At 41.4% G+C, this 18,818-nt stretch overlaps 1 protein-coding gene across 1 annotated transcript in view; it reads right to left on the bottom strand.

The window, feature by feature from the left end:
• Nucleotides 1-15: 15 nt before the first annotated feature.
• The window catches only part of NSF (N-ethylmaleimide sensitive factor, vesicle fusing ATPase), a 160,477-nt gene continuing 141,674 nt past the window's right edge, over nucleotides 16-18,818 (bottom strand). The window contains exons 18-21 of the mRNA XM_079134983.1: nucleotides 11,564-11,698; nucleotides 10,405-10,518; nucleotides 6,925-6,980; nucleotides 16-6,481 (exon numbers count right to left, since the gene is read on the bottom strand). Coding sequence (XP_078991109.1) covers nucleotides 6,460-6,481; nucleotides 6,925-6,980; nucleotides 10,405-10,518; nucleotides 11,564-11,698 — 327 coding nt within the window. The 3' untranslated portion in view covers nucleotides 16-6,459. The remainder of the gene's footprint in view (nucleotides 6,482-6,924; nucleotides 6,981-10,404; nucleotides 10,519-11,563; nucleotides 11,699-18,818) is intronic.

The raw sequence follows: 18,818 nt of genomic DNA, 5'->3' as shown, positions 1-18,818 counted from the left end.
TTTTTTACAGAGGGGCTTTCTTTTTAGTTCTCCAGGGTCTGGTAGGAACAGACCCGAGGCTTACCTTTGCACATGTTAAAGAAAATAAAAATGAAAAAAAAAAAATCTACTCCGACAGAACAGGCTGGGCTAATGCGAGCTCTCGGCCTGGTGGGAAAGACATGAGCATGGGCAAGAATCCGTCTCCAAGCTGCTTCTGATGGTGACATTCCAAGATGCCTGTGAGGTGGGAGTTACAAAGTAGGACAAACCCCTGCAGTCTCCTTTTCTGTCTACTCCCATTCAAATCTGATAACACTGTCACATACTGATAAAAGCCATAGGTTTAGTTAGGATGGAGTGGTGGGGAGGTCCCGATCGTTAGAGGAGGATTCTGAGTTTTGAAGAAGTAGTTCTGGTGCCCTGGTAAGCTGTTTGAAGAGCAGCCGAGTTCTTCTCAGTCTCACTTTCTCTATAGCCCTGTTCTGCACGAGAGGCCGTCAGATCTCAAAATCTTTTTCTACCATTCTGCAGTCTCCATCGTTAATGCAGATTTTTTTTTTTTGGTAGTGGGCATTGTATATAGGTTATGTATGGGGGCAAGTCTTCTCCAGCTCAAATGGCTTCCTACAGAAACAAGCAGTGTCTTTGGAGGGACTTGTCAATCCTAGCCCTGCTCACCTGCAGATTCTCCATAAAAACAACTCCAGCTAGAGCTGTTGGACTTTAGGTCATCAGAGAAAGAGATCAGATCCCTGTTTCCTCTCTAATCAGCTGCCTTCTCTCTTTGGCCCTTGTGAGTAAACAGAATTCTTTAACACGGCTTTTCCCCGTCGCCTGCATGTGAGATACCATCAACCCTTACAGGTTCAAGGATCTAGATTAGGTGTTCAAAGGGGGCAAGCAGTCACTTGCTCTGGGGGAGATCTCCCAGCAGAGTGCTCCTTGATGCACACTGGTCCTGCAGGAGGCGAACCCAATGGAGGCAGATGGCTTTGACAGATAGGATCAACCCGACAACTCTCTTAAGGAGAATCAGTAACAGGGGAACAGAGCAAAATAAAGATTTGTCTTTCCTTTCTCCCTTCTGTCTTGGGTCTACCTAACGCTGACCTAAGGTACCTGGTCAGCGATCCCCGGTTTGTGCAGGCAGGCTTGCCAAGACTGTCATCTAGGAGGCTGCCTGGCCTTTTGCACCTGCTGGCCACCAGCCCTGCTAAAGATCCACATCCCACCCCTCCTAGAGTCCCAGACACTCCTCCCCATTTCATCTTAGTCTGAAAAGTTTTAAATCACATCAACCGGTTAATGCTTGCTTTATGTGCGAATACTTCAGCAGAATGGATACAAATTTTTAAAAGTCTTTTCATATCTATGTATTCTATATTAAAAGTGATAAAGTCATGTTTCGGGGACGTATTCAAGTAGCTGACAAGTAATTATTTAATAATAGTTCATGAGTGCATTGTAATTATTCTCGCTGTAGTCAGGTCATAGTATCCAACGGAAATTTCCTACCAACCTGCTGTATCCAAAGTTTTGTAAAAAGTTGTAGAAGTTGTTGATCTTTTTGATTTTATATTCAAAAAGTCTCTTTTTATAAATATTATTTATTATACAATGTATATACCTTTGAGTTAACTAAGATTATATATTATATAAATATATATATATTTGGAGAAAATATATTTCATCATGCAGTTTTTTTCTGTTAAGCCATTAAAGAGAAGGTAAACAAACTTAAAATGGATACATTGTACCATGTGTGGAGTTTCCAGATTCATGTTCAGGTCAAGAATATCTGATTCTGAATGTGGTAGCCTCAGTTAATTAAGTAAGCTAAAATAAGATCATTTCTTCTCTAAGTAAGATCTTCTGCGATGTCACAGAGAGTAGGTCTGATCTCCTACAGGACTGTCTTAAGGGCTTATTTTATTGTAAGTCAACTTCTAACAAGGAATTTGGGCCATAAGTCATTTCACGGACTCAAGTATTTTCGATGTACACATTAATGTCCCAGATACTCCTAAAAGACGTGGCCCAAGGCCAGCAGACCACAGGGCTGGATGCTGTCTTAATTCCCTCCTTACTGTATTTTCAACTCTATTTATTGGAGTTCACGCAATTGAAAATGAAGCTTGACCAGAAAAGACCCCGTCCCTGCAGACGCTGGGCTGCACAAGAGGTAGGTTGGTTGGCAAGAAGATGGTGCGCCCTGGGCTCTGGGTGGTCTGCAGCAAGAGTCACTGGAAGCTGTAGGTTAGTGTGGGCAGAAGGACCTACAGGTGGTCTGTTCCAGGGGAACAGGGTTCTTTCCTTGGACTGCTGCTTCCGAAGGACTTACCTGAAGCTCCCAAGTTCTGAGTTCTCAAGGCCGGGAAAGCTGCCACTCAGTTTTACCACAATACACGGTCCTTTAGTTTCAGACCTCCCTGTAAAACGCCACCTTCAGTTTGTTAGGCGCACTGTTTGAGAACAGCTCGGGTGTTTCTTCTCTCTCCTGATCTGTATTTGTTAGGAATGAATGTTACTCGCCTCACTTCATAAAAACAGGAAAACAAAACAGTCTACCCTGTGCAGTGGAGATGAGTTGTCTGTGCCCCTTCCACATCTCTAACTCTATTTTTGCTATTTGTTGTATTTCGGAAGCCCTGAGGATTGAGTCCAATGTGCACTTTACCACTGAGTCGTATCCCCAGCCCATTTTAAAATATTTTTAATTTTGAGACGGTCTTGCTAAGTTGCTGAGGCTGGCCTCAAACCTGAAATCCTCCTGCCTCAGCCTCCTGAGTCACTGTGATTACAGGTGTGCACCGCATCCCTAACTTTAGATTAGAAATGGCCACTAGAAGTTCATGAACTTCATATATATATATATATATATATATACACACACACACACACATATATATGTATTTTTTTAGTTGTAGACGGACACAATACCTTTATTTAATTTACCTGTTTTTATGTGGTACTAAAGATTGAACCCAGTGCCTCACAAGTGCTAGGCAAGAGCTTTACCCCTGAGCTATAGCCCCAGCCCTCAAGCAATATTGTTTTATGAAGAAAGAAGGGAAGTGTGCATGAGTTCAAGGGGGAGACAGAAAAATAGGCAAAAGGAGAGAAGGTAAAGGAGAGGAAAAGACTGAGGAAAACACAAGGGGGACCTGGATGGTGAGATCATTCTAGATGCACCTCCTGCTGTCTCCACATGGCCGTGGACTTGTGCTGATGTGGTGGCTGCTCTACAGAAGAGGGAGGTCAGTTCAGTCAGTTCAGCTAAGTAAGGCTGTTCCCCTATCATTTCCAGCTTAACAGAACTTTCTAGGACCCCTAATCACACTCACAAAAGAGTGAGGCAGAGTCAGTCCTGTGGAGACTGTGCTGGGAAAATCTCCCACCTGAGTCCTTACAAATTCTGTCCTCACCTAGATGGGATTCGAGCTGATCACAGGCACTATCTCTGCATCTCGACGCCTTAGCTGCAGTGTCCATGCGTCACATGCCCTCTGTGGGCTCATCTCTGGGACCTAGTCTTGGCACAGCCTGCCAGTTGATGAAAAACTTCAGATCATTTTGCAATAAGTTCTGAAATTTACATGTTTTTTTGAACTTTCAAACACACGTAGCCTAGTCACTTCTTTGAAGAGGCTGCAGACCAAATTGCCAGGCAAGGAAAACGAAACCCTGCCTCTGTCTCGGCTTCTGTTTGGGCTGGTTGGGTGATCAGGGCTGACTCAGTGCCTTAGCAAGGTTTCTGATCGGATTTGATTATTATACACACTTGAATCTACTCCATGATTTTGTGATGTGTGGATGAAACTTAAAACAGTGGCTACTGACTAATTTTTAAGCTATGAAAAGACAGCCTTAGCCGGGTGTGGTGGTGCACGCCTATAATCCTGGAGGCTTGGGCGGCTGAAGCAGGAGGATCACTAGTTCAAAGCCAGTCTCAGCAAAGTGAGCAACTCAGTGAGACCTTGTCTCTAAATAAAATACAAAATAGGGCTGGGGATGTGGTTCAGTGGTTGAGTGCCCCTGAGTTCAATCACTGGGACCTGGGGGTTGGGGGAAAGACAGCCTTAAAGCAAAACTTACATTGGATATTAACTATGATTACAGTTTTTGTATTACATTTTTTCAAAAAAGGATCACAGTGAAGATGTCAAAATCTAACAAGGGTATATTAAACCCCCCTTTTAATGACATCTTTTGGCAGCACAGTGGTCGCTTAAGCCATCCACAGGTGAAGGCCTTCAAGGTGCCTGAGTAGAGCCTACCGCTCACCAGCTGTGCTGGGTGCTCAAGCACTTCCAGAACCCACCTTCTCAAGGCAAGATGGGGACCAGGTTGGCCTCAGGGTCCTCTCCTCAGGGGTCCTGGGGAGTCAACCCTGATGTTGAAATTCCTGCTGATTCTGAGCTACCTCTTGCCTGGGCCAGTGTAGAGCATCAGAGTTCATTCAGCCTGAGACCTGATAGCTCAGAAAAATGTCAAAACCACGGAGGACACCAACATGAACCACGGGGGCTGTCACTGAGGGTGCAGGATCCCTTCCTCAGAGGAAGGAGCAGTTTTAACTGGGAAACAGCCTTTTCTTCTGGTTTCTTGCTACTTTGTTCATTGCTCTGTTTTCCAAGAAGATAAAATAAGCATAAAGCACAAGTATATAGATTCTTGCTATTTATCAGCATTTTGATATGCTAATGGCCTTTCTTTTCAAGTAACTGTATTTTCTAAATAAGATATTTTTAAAACAAAAACCACCCATCTCCTTTGGTTAGGTGTAACAAAACAAAGAGGGGTTTCTTTCCAGAGCTCCCTCCTCTTCACACTGTCCTGCCAGTGAGCTGTTGTTTTATATTAAATACTGTCTACAGAACATTTTCAAGTATATTTACTCTTTATTGCATTCCTTCATTTGCATAAAACAATATAATATTTATCTTTTCCAATATAGCTTTGGACAGAACACAAAGACATTATCCTTATTTAACAAGAGACATAAGTTAATACAATGTGTGCTGCTTCTCGAGAAGAGGCGAGATGGCAAACAGGTTGGGATCCAGAACACAGGCCACCAGGGATCACAAAATTTCACAATATAATCCACTGATAAAAGCCACAAAATGAGCCAGTGATGAAGGCCCCAAACAAAAGGATACGGAGAGCAAGATTTGGAGATGATTTACCTTCTACCGTGGGGACAGATGACAGAGCCACACCCAAGTGCCACTGTGGCAACAGACTGTCTGGTGCGTGTGGCTTCTGACCACCTGTCCTCGCATTTTAAGCAGCAGTGGGGAGAGCGGTGTGCTGCGTACGTCTCATCACCACACGTGATGACCTAATTAAACTCCTTCCAACTCAGTGATAAGACAAGTCACTCTCCAAAGGACTCAAGGAGTTCTCCTTCCTTTTAGAAGAAGCGTGTGGAGGGCAAGGGAAAGGATCAGGATGGGTGTTCAGGGGCTGAGGGGAGAGGGCGAGGACGTGGCTTATTTCTCTGGGTTATAGTGTTTTATTTGCATGCTAGATGGCACAGATAATTTAAAATAAAGGAAGGATAAATTCTAAGTAAGTCATTAAGCTAAGGAAAAGAGAAAAGTGGTGATTCTAATAAGCCTTTAATATTATCCTAAGGAATTGACCCACTTAGAGTTGGACACTAATTAGTGCTGAGAGGTTTGTAAATTACTTTATTTTAATAATTCCTTTCTGTTTAGGGGTGTACATTTTTCCGTACATATCTTTCATAATATTTTAACATCTACCAAGTGGTAATGATTAGCATATATCTTACCACAGAGCAAATTAATTACATTAAGGGGATGTCACAGCCACCACAGTGACAATTGGACTTTCTAATAAGAAAGATCTCCTGATTGCAATTTGGAAACATCTCTGAAAATGATTAAGAACAGCATCTGAGATATTCAAAGTCTTGTTTCTTCAGGCAATAATAGCCAGTTCTGTGGGAGAATCTTTAAGCAAATGCCCAATTACCATTAGTGTTAGTGCAGGGGAGTGTACAGAGTCCCTGGGAACCCACACCTCTGCTCAATATTGTTGTTTTGCATGTATAAAGTCGACCTTCTAACAAGGTCAAGTGTTGTCCTGCAACATTCTTTACCTTTACTGTTAGTTTTTGGGAGTGTTGGTGGTGGTATGGAGCTTAAAATGTGTAGTGTGCACAAATACAGTATGCCTCCCACGGATTCGAGTAAGAAGGAACCACCTTAGCTTGCACAGGAAGGTAAGCACAGCATTTTAAGCAAATTTACACTTTCCACAAAATACTAGAATATCTCAATAAGCATGAAGAGGGAAGTGTTTTTGCACTAATCATGCAGTGAGCGTATGTTGAAGGTAGAGAACGTTTCACTTAGTCCAGTATCTCGAGAAAGATGAGTGAAGATCTCAGGCCATCTTCACCTTGGTCACGTCCCTTGGTCACTATGTGTTGTAAAGAGTTCATTTTCAGTCAAAGTCAAGAGGGCTACTGCAAAAGAAACACCAAACACATACACACAAAACTAGATGAGCACCTGCAAAAAGCCATCCAATCATGGAATCACTAATAGCTTCTTAATGTTTTTACTACATTTTCCACTACGCACTTGCTATTTAATGGACAGCTGACAAAAGAAAATGTTAATCACCATGCATTTAAAAACAGTTTCCAATAAATATGTACCATCAAGTTTTCCCCTGCTTTGTGACAAGGAAGTTTTGCGAAGCAGGACAGGGAGAGCAAACCAACAGAACAACCAACCTCCTTGCTTGGTCTCTCATACCTACAACACAGTGAAGAATTCTAATAAATGAAAATAAAGTTATGTTGGAAAGAAACTGTCAAATTCATATGCACCGTATGCAACTCCTAAGTAGGTATTGGGATTTGACAGAGAGTAAGTTTAGTCCGTAGGGTAAGTGTGTACTTACGCTCCTTCTTCTCTTAAGAGGGCCAAGAATTTTCTCACACGGTATTCAGGATCCATCTAAATACATCAGAAGAAATAAAGAAGACAGGTTAATGGTGCCTTCTAACAACTATGCACTTACTTCATGCCAAGGAAATGCTTGGTTTCACACTTCCAGCAGCACTCTGCTGACTCACAGGAATGTGTCACCTGCTCCTTGACCACTGTTTTGATGCACAAGGCAGATTATGTCATTTAGGAGAGTGGGATTTCCCAACATGGAGAATGGCCGTGTGCTGGGTTCAAATGACCTGACCTAGGGTCACTCACAGTCACCTCAGCCAAGGGCTCTCTCAGTTGGCACAACATGGGGAGGCACAGCATACCTGTGAGGTGTCACTGAACCAGACTGGGGTCAATCCAGGTGGTTCAAACGATATGCAATTCCCAGGACTTATCTAAGGTGTGAAAGGCTCGGTGGACGACCCAAATATAGCTTACTGCCTCCATGTCAACCAACTGTTCAGCTTTTCCTAGCCTCAGTCCCTTGCTCAATTTCTTCTCTGCAATTAACGGAAGAGCTGCACCACAACTAAAACAACCAAGCGAACTGCCGACCCTGACGTGCTCTCTGGGTAACGTGGCCCTCAAGGATCGGAACGCATCATGGGTCTAGGGGAAGATGGCGGGGTTCTGATTCAGGTGTTGTTTCAGATTGTTGCTATTAATTATCTCTCCTGGTTTCATTTTATATTCATATTTACACTAATTTGTTGGGATATATTTTATTCTTATTGGTCTACCAGAAGTTATCTAGGCAATATCATTAAAAGCATCTTTAATTCCTTAAGATGAATTTTTTATTGTAAGCAACACACCTTACTTTTAAAACATGTTCTAGGACAGAAGTCTGTTCCCAGAAGGGAACTCCCTACCCTCCAGGAACAGTTTTCAAATGCTCAGTGCAGCTGTGGGCAAGTGTGCAATTGGACTCCTGACTACAAACACTTAAAAAAACCCAAAACTTCTCTTCTGTCCCAGAAAAACACTGAACAGAAGTTTCAAATGTATCAAAGTTAAGAGGTCAGACTACAAAGGACTAAGAAAAAGTGTGAATAGCTAACAAAAGAAACATTTTTCCTCTTTGGGAATAGAATTACATATGAATCAATTGTCAAGTTCTTAAAAAAAATGGAACTAGCTGGAGCTCAGTTGTAGTCAGTACTTGCAGGTCTTTGCCCATTAAATATATTTAATATGAGTGAGCAACGACTTACTGACTTGCCTGTAGCTATGGAATTAAAAGTCAAGAGAAAGGGAGGAAAAAAGTAATCTAGATAAATGACTTTATTCCCTCAGGTGACATCCAGTCAGAGCAGATCCTCAGCACTGTGCAAGTTTTAACAGAATCATGTTCGGGGAACAGAGAGGGAACATGACTTACATTCTGCTAAACTACATGCCTCTTCACTGGGGCTCAGTCTCTCTAAGGCAGATCTAAAGAGAAGTTACTCAGCTGCACAGAATCCATTTGACATGAAGGGGCTCAAACTTGGAGGCCTCTGAAGTGTCAGTTGCTGAAGATTAGGCCTGAGCGCCCCACTCTCACTTTCTACCCCACATACGTAAGAGACATCAACTTTGTCACTGACCTCAGGCTTCAAAGGAAGAGGAAGGGAAGGGGGCTGGGGAGAAAAACCCACAGTTTCTTCTGTGCAATTATGAAAAAATATTGAGTTGAAACTAAAAGAAGAAGAGGAGGAGGAAGAAGAGTAGAGCTGGCTTTCCAACAGATACCATCTTTTTTCAAGGAAAGCACCAATATACCTGTATGGGCACCTTTACCAGGAATAAGCTTCAGCAAAGTGCTTAGTCTATGACTCTAATTTATTGCTCATAATGGAAAATAAATTGACTTAAAAAAAGTTTCTGTAGGCTAACTTTAGGTCTGTAAAAACCACAAAAATATTATTTTAAATTAAGCTTATCACAAAGGATTAAAAGCATTCACTTTGTGTTTCCGATTTGTTACTAGTCCAAAAGCCTCCTATGGATATCACTGAGAAGCTGAACTCCCCTCTGCCACCCACTCTCACACCGGTGGAAGAGCAGGACCCCTCGACAATGCGTCATGATTGTGGCATTCTGCCCAGGACTGGGGATGGAATCAATCATTCACTGAAAGTTTGCTGAGCACCCTACTATGTGTTCAGCTCTGTTCCAGGGACTTTGGATAGTGCATCTGAACTCACTGAGCTCAGTAGGGAGACACTGATCTAGTATGTCAGATGAGGACAAGACAGGATGGGCAATGGAGTATGGAGTTCCAGAAAGAGTAAAAGGTAAGTTGCCAACAGTTGTGAGAAAGTTTCAGAGAAGTTTCATCTGTCTCTGCCGAGGCAGTAGAATGGGGCTCCGTTTTCCATGAGATTCTGGGTGCTTCAACCCTACCATAGGCTGCATGAAATTTCTAGGAAATTTCTAGGAAAATTATACACAACCCAAGTCTAGTCTATGCAATGCAATCCACTGTCCTTGACAGAAGTCTTCCAGGCCTCCTCTGGTATATATGCAGTAGCTTACTGACCTTTGATGATAACACATCCTTCCTCCCTCACTAACTGGCTATGTGATTGTGGCTAATCTGCTGACAACCCGTGTGACACACAGTTCTCTTAAAACAAGGGGGCAGAAGAGCAATTGCTTCTTTTGGTGGTGCTGGGGCTTGAACCCAGAGCCTCATGCATGTCAAGCAAACACTCTAGCACTGAGCCACAACCCCTGCCCAACAATCACTCTTTTAAGTCCTTTCTAGTCCCAAGATCGAGTGACTCCTTAAATTAAGACTAAAAGTAACTTTATAATGTGTTCTTCTACAGGCGGGAAAAAAAGAATAGTTACTGTTATATTATTGTTATATTAGAAGCAGGCTACAAATACCAACTTGAGTCCAGAAATAATGTAAGAGAATTAGAACAAATGAATTAAAACCTTGGTGAAAGAAATATTAAAACCTCTTGGAGCTGGGGCATGGTAGTACACACCTGTAATCCCGGTGACTTGGGAGGTTGAGGCAGGAGGATCACAAATTTGAAGTCAGCCTTGACAACTTCATGGGGCCCTAAGCAACTTAGTGAGACCGTCTCAAAATAAAAAATAAAAAGGGCTGGGGATTTACTTTAAAAATAAAAAATAAAAAGTGGCTCAGAGGTAAAGCCGTCCTAGGTTCAATCACCAGTATCAAAAATGACAAGCAGTGAGGCACAGTGGCCCACGCCTGTAATCCCAGCAGCTTGGGAGGCTGAGGTAGGAGGATGAGAGTTCAAAGCCAGCCTCAGTAATTTAGCGAGGCCCTAAGCAACTCAGTGAGACCCTGTCTCTAAATAAAATACAAAAAGGGCTGGGGATGTGGCTCAGTGGTCAAGTGCCCCTGGGTTCAAACAAAAAACTCTTGGTGTATGGTGAACTTGTTTCTTTGGATGACGTGGAGGAAGCGCCTTACCTGCAGGGACATCTCGATCAACATCAGTAGCTTCTTGATTCCTATCCAGACTTTCTTCCCTTTGACTTGTTGTGCAATTGTGGTACGTTCCTTATCTTTAAAATTGCCCAAAAGCTACAAAACAATAAACAACAATGAAGTCCCTCTAACATCAACAACATTAATTAATTCTCACATTCATCCTGAAAAGAACAGTGGTAAGAACCATTGACTGAGTTAAGCTGATAGGATTCCCTCCTATTTTAAATCCAGTCTGACCTTCCTGAACCCACTAGGTACAAGCACAAAAGCAAAAGCTGGTGTCTTAAACCCTGTGGACCTCCATTGTTACTTATAGATATGTTTGCTGGGAAAAAATAGCTCCAATCCATAATAAAGACAAGTCAAAATTTTTAACATTCCTTTCTGGGAATAATCTGTATGTTGTCAAAGCAGACTAGATTTAATTCTCTTGCCCAGCCCTGCCACAAAAACTGCTCCAACAGGCAACCTGGAAACATTTGTCATGAGGACGATTTTGTTGGGAGCACACATGCACCATGGGTGGGGAATGCTGTGAGAAGCTCAGACCACCACTGCTCAGCAACTTGCTGAACCATCTTGTCCAGTCAGCTGTGCAGATTAATATTAACCAAAAGTTTACCACAGAATGAATTTTTAAAAAATTAAATACCCTTTATCATCCTCGAAAAATTTAAGAAAACCTTTCCATATTATAAACCTGTTAGGAAAGTTTCTTTCGTTTCTGTAGCTTTTTTGAAGTTTCGAAGGCTTTAATCATTGTTCCAATCTATGAAATGCGAGGCAATGTGCTCATGGCCACTCTAAAGAACCAGGTTTTCTCTGCAGCGATTACTTTACTCCCCATAGTGCAGCGTCACCCACCCCACGTTCCTGGCCCATGTCATCTATGTGCATTCTATGCATGTGCTGGGCACGGAGTAACTCATTCCTGCAGTGAACATGCTGCCTATCCTGGGGAGAAGGGAATGACTATACTGCTACTTGTGTCCATCTTCTTCCTAATTCCTGAGAACAACTGGAGGTAATATCTCAGGGTGCCATGATCTAGGCTTAGTTAGAAACCAAACACCAGGTGTGATAGCTGTGCACCCCTCAGCATTATCTCCAGCCTCAACTCCCACGGACTCATTTTCACCTCCAAGGCTTCCAGCAGCTGCTCTCCAGTGGCAATGTTGGGCACATGGATGGTGGTGCTGAAGGCGTTAAGCATTTCCATTTCCTGAAGGACATCTTTGCGGCTCGTGGTCCCAATGATAAGAAGCTTGCGGCCCTGAACATAGGAAGACAATGTGTTGGAGCACACAGAATAAGATTTATTAGGAAACCAGAGTAAAGCCTGAATAAAATGTGCAAACTCCATTTATTTAGTTGTGTAAGTGCGAGTGCTTCGGCAGAAGAAAAACATCAGGAGTTCTGTCATGAAAATCTGAAAAAAGATGTCTACAACATGATTCAAAACAGCATCTGAACATCTCCTTCTCATTCACATCAATAAAACAATGGGTCATTAAATCAGAGAGCAATGCAAACTGCACAGAGAGACACTGAAGTGGGTGCCTGTAATTCCCTCCTCAGAGACAAGACGGCACTCTACAGAGGGAGCTGGGGAGAAAGTGAATGAACAGAAAGTCGGTATCAGCAGCTTAACGAGGCTCTGCTGGGCTTTCTAGAAGGAATAGGCTAGTAACTCTTTACTTTGAGCAACACTTAACTGTGAAAGGCACAGGCTAAGAGTTCCACATAACTGTGGCATTTAACATTTTAAAATCTCATTTTTTTTTTTTTTACCAAAATTACGTGAAAAATGTTTAAAAACCATTCCAGGCTTGTGTCATATTCCTGACTCCCCTCTCCAGGGCAATCATTTCCAGCTCTCCTAGCCTTCTTGCATTTGCTTCCTTCTCTTTAAATAGCAAGGTTACATACAGTACTATTTGTTGATTTTTGTGAAATACCATTTCTCGATGCCTTACTATGGGAGATGGGGCTTTCCTGTTAATTGTGCACGCTCCTCCCACTGCTTCAACATGGCAGGTAATTTGAAGTTTGGGATTTTCCCTCCTGGGATCTTCTGTCTTCATGGTTCAATCTGAAATGCTCACTCTGTACACATGCTGCACATGTGTAGTTTTAGAACTTTCTTCCGTCCTCTGTGACATCTCCTATGTCCTTGCCTTCCTTTCCTTCATTTATTTCTCAGGTGCAGATACCCAGAAAATTCCAGAAAAAGGATGCACAGAAAGGTAAAAATGTAAAGACACTGCATGTCTGGAAGGTCTTTATTCTGCCCTTAAGGTTGTAGCTTCTACCGTTTTTCATTTTTATTTTTTAACTTGGGAAGTTATGAACTCACTTCCTATTTGAAGATTTTTATATAAAAAAAGATGGCAAGTGCAATTTTGGCAAGAGCAAAACAAATAAGACACCAAATGAACAAAGTCATGGTATTTGATAAATTGCTACATGCTTCTCCTTTTCTTTTTTCTTACTTCTATAGTGATGCATTTAAAAAATGTAATAAAATGCATGAAATTTTAAATGCTAATATTTATAAATTATTTTACTTCTTTATTTAAATTAGGGCTTTATAGTTATACCTAGTAGTTAGGTTCATCCTGTGGCTTTTATCTAATACTTGGCTAGGTATACAAAATAAGGTTAGAAATAATTTCTCTCTCACAATATTGAAGGTATTGCTCTATTATCTTTAAATTTTCAGTGTTGCTGGCTGGAAAATCGAAGCCATCTATGACCCTTTTTTCTAACCTGGTTTTTTTTTTTTTTTTTTTTTTTTTTTTTTTTGTAATAGGGATTGAATCTAAAGGCACTTTATTACTGGGTCACAACCCAGCCCTTTTTATTTTTTTTTTGAGACAGGGTCTCACTAACTTGCTGAGGCTGGTTTTGAACTTTTGATCTTCCTGCCTCAGACTCTCAAGTCACTGGGAATACAGGCATCATGTAAAATTTTAAGAATATTTTATCTCCATATTCTGTAATCCGAAAATCATATACATTGAGATGGATCTTTCTTTACTCATTTTGCTGGCACTAGATGAGCCCTTTTTAAAGTGGAAATTCTAATCATGCAGTTCTAGGAAATATCTTGGATGGTTTCTTTGAGATTCCCTGCCATTTATTTTCTCTGTGACTCAACCCTCCCAACTCCCCACTGGGAGCCTCCATGAGTTGGATACTGGCCCTCAAGGACAAATCTTCTCATTTTCCTTTCTTTTTATCCCTGGTTTTCATTCCTTTTCTTTTTGGGATAGCATCAACCTTATCCCCCAAACTTGAAAGTTCTTTCTTGTTTTATGAATGCATTCCTTTTTAACTGCACTCTATTATATTTTCTTCTCTTTTTATTATTATTATTATTATTATTATTATTATTTGCAGTGCTGGGGATCTAAGTCAGGGCATCCTGCATGCCAGACATGTGCGCTACCACGAGACACACCCCCAGCTATTCGTCCTATTGTATTTCCTAGGTACAATATTTTATTTTAGATTTCTGTGAATATTGTAGATTTAAAAAAAAAAAAAAAAGTTTTCTTCTCTTCCCTACTTTGTCTGTTTCCTCTGAGTTCTGTTTCCCCTACTTGTTTCCTGGAGGCGTTCCTCAAGCATCTGGTGATCGTCAGGCAACTTCACACTGAAGAGTTGAGTTAATGACTAGAAACTCCGTGTTTGAAGTCCTCAATCCAGGAAGATCAGGAAGACCTGGCTGATTATTATGGGTCTCTCAGTGGTCAATATATATACGTTTTTCCCAGAGAAGACGACTCCAGTCTCCTTCCTGAGGGCTACCAAGCTTAGATACCAGCATGCTGGAAGTTGACGGGGCCAGGGGTTTGAGGACCTTGCCATTTAATATGGAGACTTCCACTTAATCCTATTTGCTGTATGCGTCTCTCCAGATCAACTCTCATTTAACCTATACTGTAATCACAAGAATTAAGCACCAAGACTAGTCCCATTTTACTGATGAAGCTATTAGTCTCATAGATATAAATAATTTGTTCAAGATCATTTAACTAAATAAATGATGGAACCAAACTGTATAGTACTGCTCTTCATGAAGAAAATACACATTTAAAAAGTTTGCTTAGAAAACGGAAGATGAATAAATTTTAAACTTATATGGATTATACTTTTCTTTCTTCTTCCTCTTCCTCCCCCTATTATTATTATTATAGCATTATTATTATTATTATTATTATCTTAGCTGGGGATCTAACCCAGGGCCTCCTGTATGCTTGGCAAGTGCTCTACCATGGAACTACATGCACATCTACACATTCTGTTTATTTCATGGGTATAATATCTCATTTTAGATTTCTGTTGAGTATTATAGATTTAAAAAAACTATAATATATGTGGAGTTATGGTAGATACTCAATCCATAGATAAATAATACAATCATTAAACCTATTTGCGGATCTTAGAACATTAATTACTGTACTAGTAGGGAAAGACCTTAAGAAACTGAAAAGCAGATGCCAAAATAACTTCAATTTGGGTTTGTGAACATTACCTCACTAGCTGCCAGTAAGGCACACTACCTTTTCTCAATCTTACTCAATGTATTCACTCATCTGTGTTCAAGGAAAGAACAGGGTACCAACATGAACAAACCCTATAAGAAACACAGGACCCTCTGGACCAATTAGCCATTGGCATAACAGATAACTGCAAAGATTCTGAGATGGAAGTGATCTGTGAAGTATACAGATTAAAGGCTAAGCATTAATATGAGTCAATAAGCCAACCAGCTAAAAATCGAATGCTTAAAAGCAGACATTTACCAGGTTCCTAGGTAAATATGGAATGACTACATAGAGGGAGACAGACACAAACAAGGAAATCACAATGCGATACGGAAAGGCAGAGGTATTATGCACAAGGATGTCAGGCAGAGGGAAGAAACGCATGGCAGAGAAAGCTGCTTTCTCTGGAGGAGATAGGACCTGGATTAAGACTTAAAGAACGAGTGGGCTGATTAGGAAGAGGAAGGGGAAGGACATTCCAAGCCCAAAAGGGGAGAAATACAGACACTGGGGCGTTTACAAACATGTAAAGATGTACATTTCTACATTTCAACAACAACAAAAAATATGGTGGCTAATTTTTTTTTTTTTTTTAATACTAAACTCTAATGGCAAACTTGGGAACCCAGCCCTGAGGGTAATAGTTAATGTACCACGTGCTGGTACACTCTCATTTCAATAATAATACTAACAATAACAGTAATTATAATTATGATTTGAGGTACTGGGGATTGATCCCAGGGCCTTGCACATGCTAGGCAAGTGTCCTACCTCTGAGTTATATTCCCAGTCCTTTTAATTTTATTTGGTATTGAAGATTGAACCCAGGGAGGCTTTGCCTCTGAGCTACATCCCCAGTACTTTCTTTTTTTGGAGACAGGGCCTCCCTAAGTAGCTGAGGCTGGCCTTGAACTTGCAATTCTCCTGCCTCAGCCTCCAGATTACAGGCAAGTGCCACTGCACTCGGTTTATTATTTTTTTTTTAAACGGGGTCTGTCTATGTGGCTAGGCTGGTCCCAAAATCCTGGGCTCAAGTGATCTCACCTCAGCTTCACCTTCTCTTTTTCCTTGGGTTTTTAACATCCCGCAGTTCCTAATTCAACCTCCCTCATCTTGTTCCTCTCTGGCAGAGGACAATGCTGGCCCTGGGCAAATGGCCCTGAGGAAGAATCTTCTTGCTCATTTCAAAAGCTGAAACTTTCTCTCACAGTAGTAACGGTGACTACACTCTTTATAGTGTTGAAAGATTGGGAAATGCGGAGCAACTTATAATGGAGACGCTAATTTATGTTTTGCTTTTCTTCTTGTTTAACAAGACTGCAAACACTGCAAAGAGGTCACGACCCAGGCAAGTTCAGGCCTTGACTTACAAAGCATCATCTTTAAGAAAACACCGAAAAACATTAGTGAATAATTAAGCTGCGCTGGGTCATTTTGTATATTAATTAGTGGTAACGCTCAGATGGAAGCATTCTCAGGAAGCAGCAGCTCTGAATGCACTCATGCTAACAAATGACACTGGATAGCGTGAAGGGAAAAGCCAGCAGCAGCACGCAATGGGGCTCGAGCTCCACCTGAGAGGGGAGAGTCATCTTGTCATGTGTGGCTACTGGTCTGAAGTCCACAGTGCCCAAACGTGCCCTTGATGGAAAGAAAAACAGCAGTGCTAACCCATTTTGTGTGTGTGTGTGTGTGTGGGGGATGTTGCACCCAGCATACTCATTACTGAGATTAGCTAGTCCTGACGCTATAAAGAAAAGACCTAAATAAAATGACTATCTGCCAATCGGATTATGATAAACATTGTTCCAAGGTTAAATAAGTATTAGTTAACTAATTCTCAGTTCCATAAGAATCAACTCAGGTGAAAACATTACCATGAAAAAGGCAGGGCTCAGTTAGGTGTTGATCCTTCAAAAAAAGGGGAAAAAAACCCCTACTTCTTTACAGGATGAAGAATGAGCAACATCTAAGCCTTTTGCCACACAAAGGACTAACCAGATAATCCACACCCTTTCATAGGTCTTGCCCATTGATTGGCCCCAATAAACTGATTTGTAACAAAAGTTCATGTGGAAGAAAGCCCCCCCCCAAATAAAAATGCCACCAATATAATACTGCAATGAAATGGAAGGGCTGATTTCAAACTACGAACAAAAGTAAAGTCAGTTATGCAGAAAAGAAAGGCCATTCTTTCCATATTATTCAATGCTGAGCAAGTGTAATACACTCTTGGTAAGAAGAATTAACTGTGAACAATTGGAAACCCTGAAGTGGATTAAGAAGTGAGTTTAAAAATGCAACTCAAAACTGCTGTGTGCCATGGGCCTTAAACTTTGTGTTCTGATTATTAGAATCTGATGCATTTGTAAATAAGAGTGAAAAATGTCAGAATACTAAGAATTTGTAAACAGTAAAAAATAAAATTGACATTAGTTGATTGGAGCATTAGTAATAATTTTTCCCTTTTTTAGGTACTTTTGGAATTAAGGGATTTGGTTTGTGCCTTCAAAATTCGCAAGTATTCAAGGGCCACTACCAAGGAAAGTATCAGTAAATGCAAACTCATAATGGCTGCAGGGACAGACACTGGAAGTTTCCTGGAGTGGGGTTATCTAGGAAGAGTCCTGTAGTACTGCAGAGCCGCTGGCAAGGTGGGGAGGTGGAAAGGCCCTCGAGGAGAAGGCCAAGCCCCTAATGCTACTAAATCCCATGTGGGTGGTGCAAGCAGCTGAGCTAGAGCACCAGGGGCGGAAAGCCAAGCCTTTCTGGAGAGATGAGGAGGGGCAGCCAACAAAAGGAAGACCCAGAACACTGAACTAAGGAGGAGATTTAATATAAAAAGCAACAGGAAATCAAAGAAAGTTCTTGAGGAGGAAGAACTGTGAGGGAGAGTGAGGATCCTGGCAGCTGCCTGCAGGAGGGCCCCCTCCCGTGGCCTGGGAGAAAGCTTCTGCCTGATGCTATACCAGTTGTGAGTGAGAATTCCCAGGAAGGGTGCTGCACCTTTAAGCCAACATCTTACACAAATGAGGCCCTTTTAATGCAAGCCTAGGGAGGGGAGAAAGTGATGGGGGAGAGACAAGTCCCCTGACAAGCAAGGGGCTTGGTGCACTGGAAGAAGTACAGGCTTCATCATTCACAGCTGTATGACTGGGGGGTTAACTTCTTAGCATCTGTTTCCTCCTCAACCACAAAAATGGGGTTAAAAACTCCTACTTGTCGTGCTTGCTTCGGCAGCACATATACTAAAATTGGAACGATACAGAGAAGATTAGCACGGTCCTTGCGCAAGGATGACACGCAAATTTGTGAAGCGTTCCATATTTTTTGGTCCCTTTTTATGGGAGCGTATAATCCCAAGATCAGTGTGATACTTCACTGGAGAAGCTATTGAAGATGATGATGATGATGATTATGATGAAGAAGGTGAAGAAGCAGAAGGGGAAGAAGACGGAGATGAGGAAAATGATCCAGACTGTGACTCGAAGAAGGATCAAAACCCAGCAGAGTGCAAGCAGCAGTGAAGCAGGATGGATGTGGCCTTGAGGATAACCTGCACTGTAATAGTCTACACGCAACTATTATTTACTTACAGCCTTATGTTTTTGTATTTTCTTGGTAGACTCAGTAATTTTTTTTTTAAAGGAAAGGAATTGATATTTTAAAGACAAATTTGTTCTACCTAGCATTTTAACTATAGCTTTTCTGTCATATCTGTTGAATGCACAAATTCCCTCACGCATGTTCATTCATTGCTGCAGTTTGGTTCTTCTGGAATATTTGCATCATGTAGCTATTGGAGTACAATTATAAGAATTAACAACTGTTAAATTAAAC

This window comes from Sciurus vulgaris (assembly GCF_902686455.1).
Source record: "Sciurus vulgaris genome assembly, chromosome: 3".
NCBI lineage: Eukaryota > Metazoa > Chordata > Mammalia > Rodentia > Sciuridae > Sciurus > Sciurus vulgaris.
The sequence above is the reverse complement of the archived record's forward strand: the minus strand, read 5'-3'. Positions and strand labels throughout refer to the sequence as shown.